This window comes from Macrotis lagotis, chromosome 2, assembly GCF_037893015.1.
Source record: "Macrotis lagotis isolate mMagLag1 chromosome 2, bilby.v1.9.chrom.fasta, whole genome shotgun sequence".
NCBI lineage: Eukaryota > Metazoa > Chordata > Mammalia > Peramelemorphia > Peramelidae > Macrotis > Macrotis lagotis.
This window is the reverse complement of record NC_133659.1, coordinates 274,731,482-274,750,562: the sequence shown is the minus strand read 5'-3', so window position 1 is coordinate 274,750,562 and position 19,081 is coordinate 274,731,482. Positions and strand designations below refer to the sequence as shown.

The following is a 19,081-nucleotide window of genomic DNA, read 5'->3' as shown; positions in this document are numbered from 1 at the left end:
AATAACTATATAAATTAGAAAATTTTTATAAGATAGGCATTTAAAAGACTGAAATAAAGATAATAAAAATATTACCTCCTAGATCAAATGGAAGTCACTAGAGTATATTGAATGGGATGCAGAGTGGTAATATGGTCAGAGATACAGTTTAAGAGTCACTTTGGTAGCAGGGGAGATAGGGGAGAGACTTGAGACATGGAAGCAAATTAGAATATTATTGCAATAATCTAGATAAGAGATGAGAAGGGTTTAAACGGCATAATGATGACTGTGAGAGAGAATGAGTAGATATGAAAGATGTCATAAAGGTAGGCATGACAAGATTTGGCAACTGATTGGATCTGCGCATGAGAGACAATGAGAGAAATCAAAGATGGCACTGAGATTGTGAACTTAGGTAACTGAAAGGAAAGAGATGCCCTTTATAGGAATAGAGATGTTTTTGAAAAGTAGGTTTGGAAAGACAATATAATAGCTCACAGTCTATCACTACTTATTCAATTTACTTGATTCACTTTGTTCCGCCTAAAGTAAAAAATGAGACAAGGGTAAGTGGTGGAGGGGGTAAAATGTCTTATCAATCATTGCCTGGAAGTCCCAGCCAGAAGCCATGAGGTAATCTGGGGGGGACAGGAGTTGAGTCTGATGATGAGGGACCAGAATTTCCCCCATGGAAGCTTCTAGTGTACGCACCCAGGTTGTTGTTGTTGATAATGGTGGTAGTGGTAATGACAGATCCTTCATTCTCAAATAGGACTAATGATTATACTAGTGTGATGTCTTAAAGATATGAACTGAATTTGAGTGAGGCAGAGGTACCCAGGTAGCAATTAGGTAATAACTTCCTAGAGGGTTGCATTTGGGTTAACAAAAATCTCATGTAAAATGCAAATACTCCCTGGTAGAGTTAAACCTATGGACAATCCACAAATTGACTGGATAGTAGAAAGAACCTGGATTTGGAAAGATCTCATTCCCCTCCACTATAGACCTTTCTCTGATTTAGGCAAAACTCAGACTGTAAGAAACTCTAAATTTTCTTATCTGTAAATTGAGGGCAACCATACTTACATTATCTACCTCACTGGGTTGTTATGTAAGAGTGTATTTAAAATATTTTGTAACCACAAGTGTCCCACAAATATAATCTGTTGGTATCAGCCCTAGGAATCATATCACCTACATCAAGCTAAGAAAATGAGAGCCTGAACTGAGGAAAAGAGAGGGAGAAGTTTGGAGCATGAGACACTAGGGCACCCAATTGAAGTGGCAATCTTAAAGGGATTGGGTAGTCTTCTTCTTGGGATGGGGGGAAGGGGAAGACATACCAGGACCCAAGAGAAGGTAAAAAAGGCATGATGGGAGATTACCAAAGACAAGCTTTCCCTCAGGCCCTTGAGAAAACCAATGCCATAAATTCTAATGCAGGTTGGCTATATTTACCAGTTCTCCACCAAAAGAATTAATATCTCTGCTGAACTTTTCATTGAAGCCAGCCCTGTTTATGTATATTAGACTATGGAGTTTCTCAGTATGTTGTTTTCTTTTTAGTATAATCTGAAATGTGTCATCATTCTAATTTTTGCCTTCAAATGAAAGTCTTACAATGAAATTTATAAAATATAAATAGGTTCTCAAAATATGAAACAAGTTAATGGTTTTTTTAAACCCCTTCAATTGGAGCTTAAAACTTTAAAAATGAATTTTGAAAATTGTTTGTATATCCAATTTGGGAAAAGTAAAAAATTAAATAAACGATTTTTGAAAACCTTCATTTAGACCTCAGATTTTTGGGTTTTGTTTTGTTTTGTTTTGTTTTTGCAAGGCAATGGGGTTAAAATGTGCCCAAGGTCACACAGCTAGGTAATTATTAAGCATCTGAGGCTGGATTTGAACTCAGGTACTCCTGGTACTCCAACCACTGTGCCACTTAGCCACTCCCCAGACCTCAAATTTTTAGAAGAAATGTTTAAAAATTGTTTTTAAATGTAATTGAAGGAAAATATACTATTAAATAAATAATTTTCAAAACCTACAATGCTAGTGATTACAGAAAGATGCCAATGATAGTATCTTCAAATCTTTATTCAAGAAGATCATTGCTGTCATAGTTTACTTTCTCTAAGTGCACACACACACACACACACACACACACATACACACATACAAAGTTTCAATTAAGTTAGAAGAAGGTGTTTTATTAATTCATTTCACTGATACTTTTCACTGTATTTTAAAGAAAATGTCCATGATGTTTTATTTAATACCATCTAGGTAGTTTTTTATCCAGGGAAAAAGGATATCAAGTTCACTGATGGCTTTGTAGATTCCTTTGTTTCCAATCTGCAGATAAAGTTTTTATGTTAAATGCAGAAGTGATTCATGTTGACAAAATAAAATCTATTAGCAATCATGGATAAACTTACCTTGTAAAATACTCTCTTAATCCTGGTAATGAGCTTCATCTCCCCAGTGTAAGGAGCACATGGAAACTGAGAAGGCAACCAGAATACAGATGATTTTAGTTAAAGAAGGCCTGAAAACTCCAGAAAAAAAATGGGATAGTGAGAATCAACCCCTCAAATGTCTTTTATTTAGCTCAGTAGATAAAGCACTGGATCTAGAATCAAGAAGTGTCATAGTTATTGTTTGGTTGTTTCAGTTGTGTCCAACTGCACTTGATCAATTTGGGCTTTTCTTGGCAGAGCAATTTGTCATTTCCTTCTTCAGCTCATTTAACAGATGAGGAAATTGAGGCAAACAAGGTTAAGTGACTTATCTAGGGTCTCACAACAGAAGTCAGATTTGAACTCACAAAGATGAATCTTTCTGATTCCAAGTCCAATGTTCTAGCCAGTATGATGCTACCTAGATGCCCTCTATAGTCCCATTTTTAGAGAACTTTAAACTGTGCTAAGATTTTTGAGATACCCAACATGGTACCCGATTAGGGTGTGTGTAACAAACTTGCAAGGAGACTTTTTGCACAAAAAAAGTCTGAAAAATCAGACTTTTTTAAACATATCAATCAGTTATTCTGGGGGTGGGGATGTTTCCTCCTTAAAGAAATTACTATTTGTTATATAGGATAGATATCAGAGAGTGGAAGGGGAAACAGAAGATATCAATAAAAACTTAATTGGGAGGCGGCTAGGTGGCGTAGTGGATAAAGCATGGGCCCTAGAGTCAGGAGTACCTGAGTTCAAATCCAACTTCAGACGCTTAATAATTACCTAGCTGTGTGGCCTTGGGCAAGCCACTTAACTCCATCTGCCTTGCAAAAACCTAAAAAAAAACTTAATTGGATAAAAAGAAGAAAAGCCCAATTTGTTGTCCCTTTTCCTTGAAGCCCAGACCAGCCCAGCTCTCTATCCACTGTGCTATCAAAGGAAGGAGAGAAGGGAGGAAAGAACACAAAAAGAAAAAGGAAGGAGGGACAGAGGGGAGAGAAGGAGGAAGAGGAGTTCCAAAAATAATCAGCACACACACACACACACACACACACACACACACACACACACACACACACAGAGTGAACCCTAAAATTGTGAGAATCTTTAAAAAAAAGGTTAAAAGAAACATAACCGTAAAGTTTTATTCTCTAGAATTTACCAAACAAAACCAATAGGTATTGGAGACTATCCCATGATGGTCATAAGAAAACTGGGTAAAAAATTCAAACTTTATGCCATTTGAGAAAGGAGGAAATAATTAATCTCCTTAGTGACCTACTCATAGGAATTTTCACAGTTGCTCTAACTGAAACTTATCTACAAAGATTATCATCTCTATCTCCTCCTGAATTCTTCTCTTGTCTCTTCCTGGGGAAATGGTCTCCTTATATCCTGAGCATTGTTCTCCTTGATTTGTAATGAACAGAGGAAGTTTAATTTCTAAAACTAGTGAGACAAGGTGATCTGTTAAAGGCCTAATATTCTCTCTTCTTTCTTTCTTTCTTTCTTTCTTTCTTTCTTTCTTTCTTTCTTTCTTTCTTTCTTTCTTTCTTTCTTTCTTTCTTTCTTTCTTTCCTTCCTCCTTCCTTCCTTCCTTCCTTCCTTCCTTCCTTCCTTCCTTCCTTCCTTTCTTTTTTTCTTTCTGGCAAGGCAATGGGGTTAAGTGACCCAAGGTCACACAGCTAGGCAATTATTAAATGTTTAAGGTCACATTTGAACTCAAGTCCTACTGACTCTATTGGCTGGTGAACTATCCACTGTGCCACTAGCTGTCCCCAAGCCTACTATTCTCTAAAGGAAATTAATTGTCTATCACAATATAGTTATGAGAAACTTTTATTGCTTTTACAACACACACACACACACACACACACACACACACACACACACACACACACACACCGGAAACTTTATCATTAAAACTCAATCTAACATACCTATCCTTTCAACCAGAGATTCCATTACTGGGTTTATACCCCAAGGAAGTTATGGATTAAAAACCAGAAATATTTTTAACAGCACTTTTTGGAGATCGCAAAGCATTGGAAACAAAATTGATGCCTATTGATTGAGGAATGGCTAAACAAATTCTTATATATGAATTTCATGTGTGTTGATGCATGCTTTGATGCAGAATAAAGTAAGCAGAATTGAGAAAACAAAATGCACAGTAGCTGAAGCAATGTGAATGGAAAAGAGCAACACACTAAAAAAATTAAAAGTGAATGTAACAAAATTACAGGCAGAACTCCAAAGAGGAAATATGAGAAAACCTCCCCCCCCCAATCCATTCTTTCATGGAAGTGTGAGGTCCACAGGTGTTATATACTCCATGTGTTTTTAGACTTTTTAGACATATCTATCAATTATGCATGGGAGGTTTTCCTTCTTTAAAATATTACTATTTAAAGGGACAGCTAGGTGGCTCAATGGTTAGAGCACTGGCCCTGGAGTCAGGAGGACCTGAGTTCAAATTTGAGCTCAGACACTTAATTGCCTAGCTGTGTGACCTTGGGCAAGTCACTTAACCTCATTGCCTTGCAAAAAACAACAAAAAAAGAGAAAATTACTATTTGTTATATGGGATGGCTATCAGGGAGGGGAAGGAGAAAGGATGCTACGGATAAAGATAATGATGTACTAAACAAAAGATAACAATGAAAACTTATTGAAAAAAAGAAAAGGTCAGTCAAATTTCCCTGCAACTCAAGCATATCATAAGTGGATTCTTAGATGCAGGAATCTAAGACAAAGTACCAAAAGGTTAAAAAAAAAACTCATAATATACAATGTTATATAAATGCAATACAAGGTTAAATCATAGTAGTTTAGACTTTATTAGGTAAGAGTAGAATAACAGCAAAAATCCAGTCATAGAAAGGCGGAATAGAGAACTTCGACCTCAACTGGTTCAATCTACCATATTTTATAACTGACATAAACCAAGTCCCTGAGTGGACTAAGGGTTCACAAATCTAATGAATGGTAGAGTGGGGTCTTGAATCCTCAACTGTATTCAGAAATCAGGTCATTCAATTCCAACTGGTGCCAATGGATGGAAACCATACTTAACCCATTGTCCAAGGTTCTTTTTCTGAACTTTGACTATAAAGTTAGATGTTAGAAAGATGTGTTCAAATTTTACGGCTATCATTTATGAGCTGTATGAACAGCCAAGCTTTTGTTTCTTCAGTTAGTAAAGTGAGAATAACAAAGGTACCAATGCCATGGGATTTTTTTTTTTTTGAGGTTTAAATGAGATAATATATCTAATGTGATTTGCAGATCTTAAATTAATATGTATTGTATAATATAATATAATATAAATACTTATTATGATGATTGACTTGGAGTAGACCTCATTAATAAGTGCTGGTTCCACTATTGTTCTATAAGAAATCATGAGGGACGGGACTTCAGAATAGCCTAGAAAGGTCTGCAAGAACTGATGCTCAGTGAAGTGACCAAAAGAACAGTATACACACCAAAAGCAACATTGGGTGATGATCAACTATGATAGACTTGTTCACTTCAACAGTACAATAATCAAAGACAATTCTAAAAACTGTGTGATGGAAAACACCATCCATATCTAGAGAAGGATCTGTGGAGTTTAAATGCAGAACAAAACTTACGATCTTCAATTTTTTTTTTTAGTTTTTTTTGCAAGGCAAATGGGGTTAAGTGGCTTGCCCAAGGCCACACAGCTAGGTAATTATTAAGTGTCTGAGACCAGATTTGAACCCGGGTGCTCCTGACTCCAGGGCTGGTGCTTTATCCACTGCGCCACCTAGCCGCCCCCCCCAATCTTCAATTTTTTAAAGCTCTTATGTATTTTTTCTCTTTATTGTTTTTTCCCCTTTTCGACTTAAGTCTTTTCTCACAACATAACTAACATAGATCTATATTTAGCTATGTTAGATTGCTTTCCAGGGTGGGGGGGGGAGAAGGGGTGGGAAGGAAGAATGGGAGAAAGGGAGAAAAATGTAAAAATCAAAAGCCTTGCAGAAAAATAACTGTTGAAAGCTACTATTTCATTGAATGGAAAAATAAATTAAAAAACTTAAAATTTAAAATTTAAGAAGAATGAATCCTAGTTCCCTTCCTTTCCTCTAATATTAGTGAAAAAGTAATAACTCCTTCACAGGGTTGATGGAATGCTTGAATAAGATAATATATGCAATTTGTTTTGCAAAGTTAAAAATATATCAATTGTTCAGAGATAGATCAAGCCAATATAATAAGAATTTTAATTAATTGAAGACTTTTCTCTGGTTTACCTTTCAAGAAATATAAACACTGGGCATGCAATTTCATTAATACAAAGAACAGAAAGAGAAAATTCCCTCTATAATGCAGGTCATCATTGCCATTTCCAGTCTTTGAGAATATCCCAGAGCCCTGAGAAGTTAAGTGATTTTTCCAACATTACTTAGCTAATGTGGATCAAAGACAGGAGTCAAATACAGATCTTTCTACCTTTTAGGGCAGTTTTCTGTTTGCTATAGCACACTACATTCAAAGCTTTCAGGAGAAAAAAAGGCATGATAATTAAAATCAATAAAATCTAAAATCTCACTCATAGATATCGTGTCAAAAGGAATCACAAATAGGATAGTCAGAAGGTCACCTAGTCCAAATCTCTTATTTTATAGATGACAAAATTATGACCAAGAAAGGTTAAATGATTTGTTCAAATTCATACAAGAAAAAAGGGTCAGAACTATGATTTGAATCCTAGTTCTCTAATTCTGTTCTTGGGGTAGTGGAGTGGTGAATAGAGCCCCGGGACTGGAGTCAGGAAGATGGGAGTTCAAACCCAGACTCAGCCACATACTAGCTATGTGACTCTGGGAAGGTCAATTCATCCTGTTTGCCTCAGTTTCCTCATCTGTAAAATGAGTTGGAGAAGAAAAGGGCAAACTACCTGAGTATCTTTGCTAAGAAAATCCTATGGAAAAGTCCATGAAGTCACAAAGAGTTGGACATGCCTGAACATCAGCAACTACAATTCCAAATCCATTTTTCTTTCATTAATAACTCAGTACTTCCCAGAGGAAAATTTCATATCAGAAAGTATTGGCTACTGGGAACTTATTATATTTTCTATTCAGGGAAAATCACTGGTCATGAGATACATTTTCCTACTTGCCAATTAGAATTTAAGACTCTGAAAGAAATATTTTGAGAACATGTGCAAAGAACACAATACCCAATATAGACAAACAATCCGTTCCATCTTAAGAAGTGACAAGTTGAATGATATCTTCAAGCTAGATAACCAATATGTTATTGTGGAGTGATTCAGTTGTGTTCATCTCTTCATGGACCATGTCCATGGGATTTTCTTGATGAAGCTATTGGAATGATATGTCATTTACTTATCCAGGATATCTCCATTTTATAGAAGAGAAACTGAGGCATTTGGGGATTAAGTGACTTGCCCAGGGTCACACAGACAGCAAGTATCTGAGCCTAGATTTGAATTCAGATCTTCATGACTCTGGGCCCAGTGCTCTATCTACTGCACCACCTAGCTTTACAACTGTAAGTTGTCTACTATATAGTAAATGGGACTTAACTGTTTAAACCAGAAAGGAGTGACATAGATATAGATATTCTGTTTTGTAGGCTTCATGCATTGGAGCCCACTCCATAGACATGATAAAGATAGATTTAGATACAAGGTAGGGTGGCTTGGGCTATGTCTCAGTATCCTATTGGTGCCAAAATTTAATGTGTGCTGATTGTGTTTACAGCTTTTTCAGTAATTTAAACACTATAAAAATTAGTTCATGGTCAACAAGAATAATTAAATGACTAACATGAAAATATATTAAATATGATAGTATACATATAACATATCAGATTACTTGTTGTCCTAGGGAGGTGGGGAGGGAAGCAAGGGAGATAGGAAGGAAATTGTGAAACTTGGAGTTCCAACCAAAAAATGAATGCTAATAACTATTTTTGCATGTAATTGAAAAAAAAAGGAAATGAAATTTAAAAAAAGAATTATTAGTTAAAACAATTTCTTTCCTCTCTTTCCTATTCTATGATAATAGTTCAGGTGAGATTCACCCCAGGTTAGACCCTTCCTAATCTCTCCCCAAACGTAGCCTCACAGTGTCCCAAGGCCTCTTTCCCCTGCCCCCGATACACACTTAGCAATGAATAAAAATCACCAGTTATGACTTCTAGAAAATTATGATTTAAAGGGAGAAGGACATTTGACAAAAAAAAAAGATGTGTTTGATACTTTCATCTGAAAGTTGTATCCTTGGTAGAAATACATTAATAACTCTGAGGTAATCTTCAATACTAAGTTGATTAGATGTGATTGGTTATAAGGTGATATTTAAGTTCCCTTACTAACTAATAAGAAATGGCCCAGCCATAAAAGAACTTGGTATGCTCCCCCTGAAATCAAGTTACCCTAAGGGGAAGGAAAAAAAGTTAACTTAATAATGAAGCATAGACCATGATAATATGGTTAAAGTACCAAGAATTTACCATGAAATCAAAAAAAAAGTTCTGATTGATAATTATCAGGTAATTTTAGAGTATAGACCAATTAATTAAATCTAAAAAATCCAGATTGGACCAATTCCATTTGGGCAGAAGGAAGAAAAGACATTTTTGATTAAAAGACACCATTGTTCTTCTGGGGAAGCAAGGGAGCAAAAGGGTGTGGCATTGTGGTAACAGTCTAGACATAATTATGGTCCTGACTAGCCTAGGGTATTTTAGATAGGATCTAATCAAAAACTTGACTTCCATCTCCATGGAAGGAAAGGACTTCCCATTTTTCTCTTTATTATCTAGATTTCTTCTTTGTATGAAGTCACAGGAAATTCTCAATCAAAGACTATCAGAAAGTCATCTACAAGTTAAAATGCCTGCAACACTGACAAGTTCTGTGACTTGTTCAATGACTCAGCATGCTGCCAAAGGAAAGACTTAAACCTAATTTTTCATGACTCCAACACTTGGCCCTAAATGCTTTACTGCATCTAATTCCCATTTACAATTCCCTTACCCTATTGTATCTTTTTCTGAACTTGTATATTCTTCCTTTCCAAACACATAAATTGTAGAAAATTCAATCTTATGAACTAGGATATATGGCAGATCAGGAATAAGAGAAGAAAAAAATTGCAATATGGACTGGGATATATAGCAACATGGGAAAAAGGAAGAGAAAAAAGCAGTGGTGGAGGGGGAATTTTTTCTGAGTAATTAATGTTTAACTAAGGAACACAAAAGTAATTATCCCCTTCTTTGGATTTTGCAGCTCAGAGGAAAATAAGATAGGGTTGCTATCACTTCCGTTTTCCCTTCTTCAGTTGAACAGTTGATAGCAGTTGCTATCATTCCAAATGACAAGCATAAGTATTGCTATTATTTCCTATCTTATTAGTCCATTTGCAGATGATATTATAGTTGTCTTATCAAACCCACTGCAATAAAGACAAACTCCTACAGATATTCAGTTTATCAAAAAGCACCTAGCTTCACAATAAATTACACAAGTCCATTCAATTAAATGAACATTTACTCAGATATAATGTCCAGAGCTGTGGTATACTTACTAGATGTGCCACCCTGGATAAGTCACTTAACTCTGCCTTTTCTGTAAATAAGAATTGTAACACTTCTGCCCCAGGTTTGATGTGAAGAACAAAATGAGATAATATTTTTAAAAAGAACAAAATAGCCTATTATAAGAAAGATTATATAAGCATTCAGAAAAAAAAGAACTAATAAATAAAAGTATATATGGAATAACTATATGTTTGTGTGTATTTGTGTCTAATGGTAGTCATCTCTAGGAAGGGTGGAGGGAGGGTGAAAGAAAGAAATTTACAAACTAATTAGTTGTAGATTTGAAAGGAATAAGAAGTTGTACATAGCAGATTTGCAGTTTCATGTATAATTATCTTTTTGTATGCTACTGTTATAAAAATGATTGTTTTACTCCATAAATTTAAAATATTCTTTTTTAAAAAGATCATTTAATTTCAGCAGTAGAAATACATGGCAAAATACATGAAAATTTCCTTCAGCATCTTAATTTTTCAAGTTTTGATTTTCTGATACTGAAAAGAAGAAAAATATTACCTCCTGGTGGCCAGCCTTCTGATGACAAATCTTCACTAGTTTGGGAGCCAATTGACAGATATACAATGAAAGTCCAGGTCTATAATCAGAGCCTTTCCAGATGAATAAGACCTACCAAAGTTAACACTTTGGTGATTTAACCTGACCTGAGGGTCACCTTTATATCACAGTTAGTCATTAGAGAAGAAATTTAGTGAAAGAGATTGGAAGCAATAGGAATAAAAATACTCAACCATATCCCCTTGCCAGATACCTTCTGGCCAGATGCTGCATGGTGCCCCTGTCCCCCAACACACATATACACACAGAAAGAGATGGAGAAAGAGGGAGAGGGAGGGAGAACTATTTTAATCCATATTTACAAATAGGGTTTTTTTTTCTGTGTGTGTGTTTTTTTTAGGTTTTTTTGCAAGGCAAATGGGGTTAAGTGGCTTGCCCAAGGCCACACAGCCAGGTAATTATTAAGTGTCTGAGACTGGATTTGAACCCAGGTACTCCTGACTCCAGGGCCAGTGCTTTATCCACTACACCACCTAACTGCCCCACACAAATAGGTTTTAAAAAAACATTGTATATACACTATTAGTTGTTGCAGTTGGCTAGAGTGACAGGTCTGAAGTTAGGAAGATTTGAGTTCAAATTTAACCTCAGATAACAGCTGTGTGACCCTGTTTGTCTCAGTTTCCTTATCTGTAAAAAGAGGAAAAATAAAATGGGAAACCATTCTAGTATCTTTGCCAAGCAAATCCTGAAAGGAATCACAAGGAGTCAGACAGGACTAAGCAACGACCAAAAAACAGGTTACTTTGTTGGAGATGTCAAAAGGCTAGAGTACATGACAAGCATAAAAGTAAATAGGGATTGGGTTTTTAAGACTACAGCGTTTCTCTTAAAATCTAATCCACAATGGGAGGGGTGATAAACACCCAAAATCCGAAAATTAAAGTTAATCTATATCCTGTAAACACCATGACCTATAATGCAAGCAAGGTAAGAAAGATAGGGATTGAACTGATGATTTCAGTGGAATAGGAAACACCAGGATGAGAGAACTTTCTCTATCAATGCAGGTTGGTACCTCCTCTGCAATTTATAGTCTTCTATGAACTTGGTTTTGAAAAAAAATTGATAACTATATTTTAATAGAATTTATTTCCTTTGTAAATTCTAAATTCTTTAAACATTTAAAAACATTTTTCTGCAAAGATATTCATTTGCTTCAAAAGGATATGGTGAAGGGTCCATGACAGAAAAGAGGTTAAGAACTCAGTGGTTAATTAACCTAGTGTCCTAGGGGAGCACAGCCAATACATGTCACAGTTAATAGGTCCTTGCTGCCTCCTAGTCCAGATTTCTTTATGTTATATCAAGTCATAAAATAAAATGATACATAGATTTTCTTATTATACATTCTATTTATATATACTATATATAGAATAAAATAAATAATTACTGCTGAAATCTAAATAAAATTTTATTATATATTTTCATTTTGACTTTATATACTTTGGTTTTGATATATGATACTAATTTTATGTTGGAGCAATGAACAGAGGTTGGATTTAGAGTCAGGACACAATTTCAGATCTAGGTTCAGATACCAGCTGTGGTACCTTGGACAAGTAATGCAACTCAGCTTGCCTCAGTTTCTTTATCTGTAAAGTCATAAGAATAATAATAATACCAACCTCCAACAGTTGTTATGAAAAGTAAATGAGATAATATTTTAAGTGCTTTGTTATTCAGTCATTCAGTATCACCAACCCTCCTTGACCCCACTTACACCAGAAAATACCAACAGTGTCCATAGGGTTTTCTTGGCAAAGATACTTGTGTGTTTTGAAATTTTATTTTCCCTTGGATTAAGGAAAACAGAGGTTGAGTAACAAGCCCAACATAACCGGACAAGTCTGAGGTCAGATTAGAACTCCACTCTTCCTAACTCCAGACCTAGGGGACCTCTCAACTGAGTCACCTAGCTACCTCTTGTGTCTTTATTAAAAATCCATAATGTCACTAGTGTGGATTTTCCCACTATTGATCTGATGGGAGTCCTATTAATCCTAAGTACATAGTGTCTTAAGTGTTTCTAGTCGAAATATTATCATAAGATAAACAGACTTCTGGGTGGAATGGAATCAAATTTAGCCAATCTATCCTCTTCATTTTAAAATGAGGAAGAAGCATGAATTAATTTGGCCAGCATCACATAGCTAATTAGTATCAGAACACAATTCTTTTAGTCTTCCCCAGATATGGTGCTACACCCTGGAATTCAGTAAAACTCAATAACTAAAATACTCAACTAATGGTTACTGATATAGTAGTAGTTATAGAGGGTCAGACTTGGAATGTGATATTTCTGAGTTCAAATCCCACCCCAGACACACACTGGCCATGTAACCCTGAACAAATCATAAACATTTCTAAAAGCAGGTATTCAATTCAGTGGTCTCTAAGGTCTCTTCCAGTTCTAAATTCATGACTTTGCGATTCCATTTGATATGAAAGATGAAAGCTTTAAATAGTGGACAAGTTCACAGGGACCATAGGAGGGACTGAATTGATGTGAATTACAATGTTAACACCAGGGGGAGCCAGTGATTTCACAACCTGCAAAACCACCTAATAACAGAATCCTTAATAATCATTGACTCAGAGCAGAGTTTTACCAAGAGTATTTGTTATGTCAGATTGAGGTCGACTTAAAAATGAAACTTCTGAGAAAAAATGAGGGAAGAAAAATAGTTATTTGGCAGATAGCTTTTTGTGTCATTAAAACCAAGACTTGCCTGATATTTGAATATTGACTATTGACAGTCATATTTGACAAAGATGAGTCATCTAGTAACAGAAACAAAAAAAAATTTCATTAAGTTAAAACCAAGTATGGGTATTTTCTTTTATTTTAATTCCCAGGCCTCCACAGCAGCTCAATAGACACATCCCATATGTCTATAGTAACCGATGACATTTATCTAGGGTTTTAGTGACTTAGTTCAGTTATGCCTCTCAATAGAAGTAAGATGGGTATTAGAGGGATTATCATCCTTATTTTACAGATGAGGAACTACAGCTGAGGGAATCAGAGAATTTCAGAGTTGGCCATTTGGTCTAGTTCATGCTTGGATGAAACTATATCGATCATATAACAAAAAAATGGCACAATGGGCTTGGAATCAGGATGACTCATTCATGAGTTTAATTTCACCCTCAAACATTTTCTAGTTGTGTAACCCTGTGCAAGTCCCTTAAGCATTTTGCCTCAGTTTCTTCATCTAGCAAATGAACTGGAGAAGGAAATGGCAAAACATTCCAGTATCACTGCCAAGAAAACCCCAAATGGGGTCAAGAAAAATTGGACACAATGGAACAGCAACAATCAATAAGTGAATATTAATTTTAGTCAAAATTACTGTCATCATCATCATCCTCCTTGTAGGTGACAATTCTGTCTGCTTTAAAGTTTGCAAGATCCCTTACATACACTATCTAATTTGATACTTCATTCAGCCTTCACCAGTGAGGTCCAGTTCAGAATCCATTATCATCCAATCTCACTGCCATTGACAGAGAGGGTTTTTTCTGCATTGATATGTATAGATTCATTCCTTCTAACAAAAATCCCACACTTTTTCCCTAGCTCTCTCCATACAACAACAAGTCTCTCTAGCAATCATTTTTTCCATCAAATCATATAACCATTTTATATCATAGATAACCTTCAAAGATAATCCATTCCGTTTGTAGATAATTCTAATTATTTGTCAAACAGCTGGGTGTCATAGCAGACAGAATGTTGGACCCGAAGGCAGGAAAACTTATCTTTCTGAGTTCAAATCTGGCCTCAGACACTAGATGTGTGACCCTGGGTAAGTCATTTCATCCTGTTTGATTCAATTCCTCATCTATAAAATGAATAGGAGAAGAAAATGGCAAATCAATCCATTATCTTTGTCAAGAAAACTCCAAATAGGGTCACAAAGAGTTGGACATGACTGCTGCTTTATAACAAGGCTAAAGTTGACTGTTGGCAAGGTCCATTCATTGCTCCTATTTCTATTCAAGCAGAGTAAGTCTCAAATTTCTTCCTCAGTATAACCATACAAATGCTTGAAGACAGATTCTACATTACCTCTGCCTCTCCAGGCTGAATATCCCTAATCCCATTCTTAAATTATATGATCTCAAGGCCCTTCCACATCCTGGTTGCCTTTTCCTAGATCAAATGTTCTTAAACTGGTGGGTCTCCACACCCTTGGGACTATGGATAGATTTCAGAGGGTCAATGACTTTCAATGGGAAAAAAATAAATGTCTTTATTTTGACTAACTTATGGTCTTCTTTGTAATACTATACATTTTTTTGAATTGAAAAACATTATAAGAAGAGAACCATAGGCTTTACCAGATACATCAAAAAAGGGAAGGAGTCCTTGAAATTATAAAGATTAAGAATTTCTGGTCTACATATTGTCTTGAAGTTAAGCATTCTGCCCATGGCAGGTGTTTTTGTTATTCAGTGACTTGCCCAAGGTTACCCAGATAGTTAGTTAGGTATGTGATTTGTCAAGAATCACACAATTAGTTAGTGAGTGTCTAAGATATAATTTGAACCCAGGAAGAAGAGTTTTCCTGACAAAGCATAGTGCTGTGGGCCACCTAGCTACCCTCAACTGAGCTAGGATTTAAGTGCAGATTTCTGCTAAGTCCAATTCAGCATCTCTTCCTTAATTACTCCATGCTGGTTCCTATATGTAAGTGCTACTTTGGGCTAAATTGGGGAAAATTGGGGAGGTAGCAATATTTCGTCTCATAAAAATACTCAATGAAATAAAAGAACTAATACAATGGTTACCATCTTACAAGAAGAATCAAAAATTCTAAAAGAAAATCAAAAGGTTTTATAGAAAGATGACCCAAACCATAGAAGTCTCTTGATGCTACAATCACCCAAAAACATGTTTACACACACATACACATACACATATACACCCTTGTCCCATGTTAATAACAATTTGCTACACCTAAAATTTCATCAGGATAGAGAATTCTCCATCTTCCAGTACAAGTTAGTATTCTACCCTTAGTTTTGGAAAGTTGCCTAGAACTCCAAGAAATTAAATGAGTTGACCAGGTCACACAGTTTGTATGGGAATTGATCCCAAATATTTCTGGCCATATAAAACTCCATCTCTGTCTTATCACTATGATGAGTCAAATTGCTCTCATTTCTCCACTAACTAGACCAGACACCTTCATTTTCACCGTGTTCTATTGAGATCTGTCCAACAGCCAAAACAAAAATAAGACCTGCTTTTTTTGTTGTTGTTGCTGGAATGTTAGCCTATAAGCAACCATGCTAAAAGAGAAGGTAAATGTAGAATCATACAGCTACCTGTATAGCAGACTTAAAATTACAATTACTTGCTCTCTATTGCAAAATGGCCTCATGGCAGTGGTGGGTTGCAATCTATTCTTTTTTTTCTTTCATTTCAGGACTCTTGACCTAAATTATTTTCCTTTTGACCTTTATGAGGAGGTACCAGCTTGTTATAAAGAGGAGGGGGTTGTGAGCCATTGAGTTGAACTACTGTGATATGCAAAAATCAAAATCATGAAAAACATGTAAATATACCAAACTAAAGCACCTGAGTTTGTGGACACTTAATTATCTATCTGAGTAGCCCAAGCTCAGAAAAGATCATGGAAGATCCACAGAATTTAGAATTGAGAAGGATCTTAGAGATTATTTAATCCAATGTACTCATTTTGTTGTTAGGAAAACTGAGACTCCACAAGGTTAATTGAATTGCCAAGGGTCACATAACTAGAAAGTGCCTAATGATCATGCAACTAGTAAGTATTTAAGGCAAGATTTTAACTTGGGTCTTTCTGATTCTAAGAACAGCAGTCTGTTCCAGACTCTTGCTTCTTATACAACTGACCAGTATCAGAATCAGGACTGGAACTCAGGTCCTCTAACTCTTAAACAAGGGTTCGTTCAAAGCCACCACCATGTGTAATCAGCTCCTCCTACCTTGATTCCATTAGATTTCAAGCTCCTTGAGAGCAGGAATCGTCTTTTGCCCCTTTTTTTATCTTTAGCACTTAGCATAGTACTTAATACATAGCATGTCCTTTAAGTGTTTATTGATTAATTGAAAGATTTATTGAAGCTTAAACTGAGCAGCAAGAAGAAAGAAATTCTAACTCCAGGCAAACATTTCTTATTAAATACAAAAAGTTTGAGGAGAGACATCTGTCCCTTTTAAAGTCAGGAAAGTCAACAATGGTACAACAAGCAGCCTTTAAACCTTTTGCTGAAGAAAGACTCTATAGAACATAAAAATAGCACACTTAGTCAAATAATACCAATGCAAAAATTTAGCTCCTTGTGCCCATAGAGGCACATGTCCTCATCTAACATAATCCATCTCTTCTTGATGCTCCTTCTCCTCCAATGTTTGCTTTTATATGATGGCTCTCTCTCTGAGCCTTTAGTTGTGAAGACACATTGGCCAAGGCCACATTGAAGATAACAATTTAGGTGAAGAAGGGGAAATAGGCTGTATGAATTCGAACTGATATCTTATTTGAATTTAAACTTTTAACTTTATCCCCACATAATTCTTTACAATAGGGACACACAAAAATCAATCAAATCACCTTGGGGAAGGGTGGGGTATGCAATATAATTAATATCTCCTGACTTTTGTGGTTAAAAGATAATTAATTCATGAAAGGAGACTGTAATGATGGGAAGACAAAAACATCAGAATCAGAGAATTTCAGAAGCAAAGGAATCTTGGAGAATCACTTATTCAACTCTATAATTTTATAGATGAGAAAAGTATGATCCAGAAAAAAAAAATAAACTGACTCAGAGGATCTTGAATTTAGAATTAACAGCAAAAGTTATTAAATCAAATCAAATCAACTCCTTTCTGTGAATTCCCTGTGAATGACTGTCTGACTTTAAAAAATCCAGAAATGGGAATGCATATCCAGTGGCAGCCATTTAGGAAAGGCTATAATTCTTAGAAAACTATCTTAAATTGAATTAAAATCTGCTTTCCTGTAACTACCATTGGTTGGTCCTAGTTCTTTCCACTAGGTCCCTGCAAAATAGAATTCCATCTCCCAAATGACAGTCACCTTTCAAAATATTTGAACATTTAGAAATCATCTTATTGGTTTATATTGTATCTATTTTTTCATAGTTCTATCCAATACATTTCAATTTTTATTTTTTAGGGTGATAGGATCATAGAAAGGTATGGGTTATATATATATATATATATATATATATATATATATATATATATATATATATATATATATTGCTATTGAATGTAGTCACCTTGTCATGCAATTATTAGTATCTCTTGTGGTCTTTGATGGAACTAAAACCTCAGTTTGAAAAGCTCTTCATGTCGAAGACACTTTCCCCATTAACTTTGCTCTAAACTTTGTTCTAGGTAGGGTTAGAAAGATTAGAAAACTCATGCTTTGAAAAAATATACTTACACAGTGATTTAGTTTCTTTCCAAAACTACGGAAGTCCTCAATGAAGCGTATCTCTTTGTTTGATGGAAACTGCTGGTCCCCTAGAACGTCTTCCATGAAAAAGGAAAGCAGTTGTTCTCGAAATTGGCAGCTTTTCTATAAACCAAACAAATAGGGCATTGAATTAAGCTTACCACGTATGGTCAGTTCTTTCTCTTATGTCACCCCTCCAAAAAATATTTCACAGGGAGATTGAAGGACTGGGGCTGACCAAGAAGTATCAAGTGTTGTCTAATTTCTGACCTAGTAACACTCTTCTGGTCATTAGGGATTGCTTTCTTGAAGACTGAGGGTTAGATGAATAATTTTGCAAAATCAACCAAGTTAAAAAAAATTTAAAAAAAAAGAAAAGAACTTCCAGGCTTACCATGAATTGATTTTTGGTTTTCTTTTTCAGCAATTTTGTGTTTTTGATGCTGTCTGCCTATAATGAAACAAATTGAGATTAGGTCTACCCAGTATACACTATGATGTCTAACACTTTGAAAATGTTCTGAGTCATTACTCCTTCAGGCAAAGTTTAATACTTACTGGTACAGATGCCTTGAATCTCATGGCCTTGATGAAGAGAATATCAGTCGCTCTGGATAGGTTTTCTTTATGACAGCAGCCCGAGATGGAATGAGGTGATTTACTTTCAACAATGACCAGAGGTAGAATGGTAAAAAGCAGCCCAGAGATCAAAATATAATTTACTTGCATTTCCGTACCACCAACCCAACCCAAAACACACACACACACACACACACACACACACACACACACACACACACACTGGCCCCGTGTCACTCTTAGCAACCTGAGTTACTTCAAGTTGGTTAGATGATAAAGGATAACCTACTTATGTTATACACCCCCCCCAAAGCTTCTCCAAAGAGATGCAGCTAAAGATAACTTTGAGCTTGTAAATAAGATCACTCTCACTGCTCGCTCTATTTT

General features: G+C 35.6%; 1 protein-coding gene across 1 annotated transcript; it reads right to left on the bottom strand.

Moving 5' to 3' along the window:
- Positions 1-2,256: 2,256 nt before the first annotated feature.
- IL26 (interleukin 26) lies at positions 2,257-18,844 on the bottom strand. The gene is made up of 5 exons (XM_074220781.1): positions 18,674-18,844; positions 18,510-18,566; positions 18,104-18,238; positions 2,427-2,492; positions 2,257-2,343 (listed from the first exon to the last, which is right to left on the bottom strand). The coding sequence occupies exons 1-5, from the start codon at positions 18,842-18,844 to the stop codon at positions 2,257-2,259; spliced, it is 516 nt and encodes a 171-aa protein (XP_074076882.1).
- Positions 18,845-19,081: the final 237 nt, after the last annotated feature.

What these genes read in the sequence shown, in the direction of transcription:
- IL26 (XM_074220781.1), bottom strand. Translation starts at nt 18,844, where the DNA reads ATGCAAGTAAATTATATTTTGATCTCTGGGCTGCTTTTTACCATTCTA. An exon ending in GATTCAAGGCATCTGTACCA is followed by an intron (nt 18,567 to 18,673) that starts GTAAGTATTAAA and finishes GTTTCATTATAG; the next exon opens with GCAGACAGCATCAAAAACAC. An exon ending in GAAAGAAACTAAATCACTGT is followed by an intron (nt 2,493 to 18,103) that starts GTAAGTATATTT and finishes TTGCCTTCTCAG; the next exon opens with TTTCCATGTGCTCCTTACAC.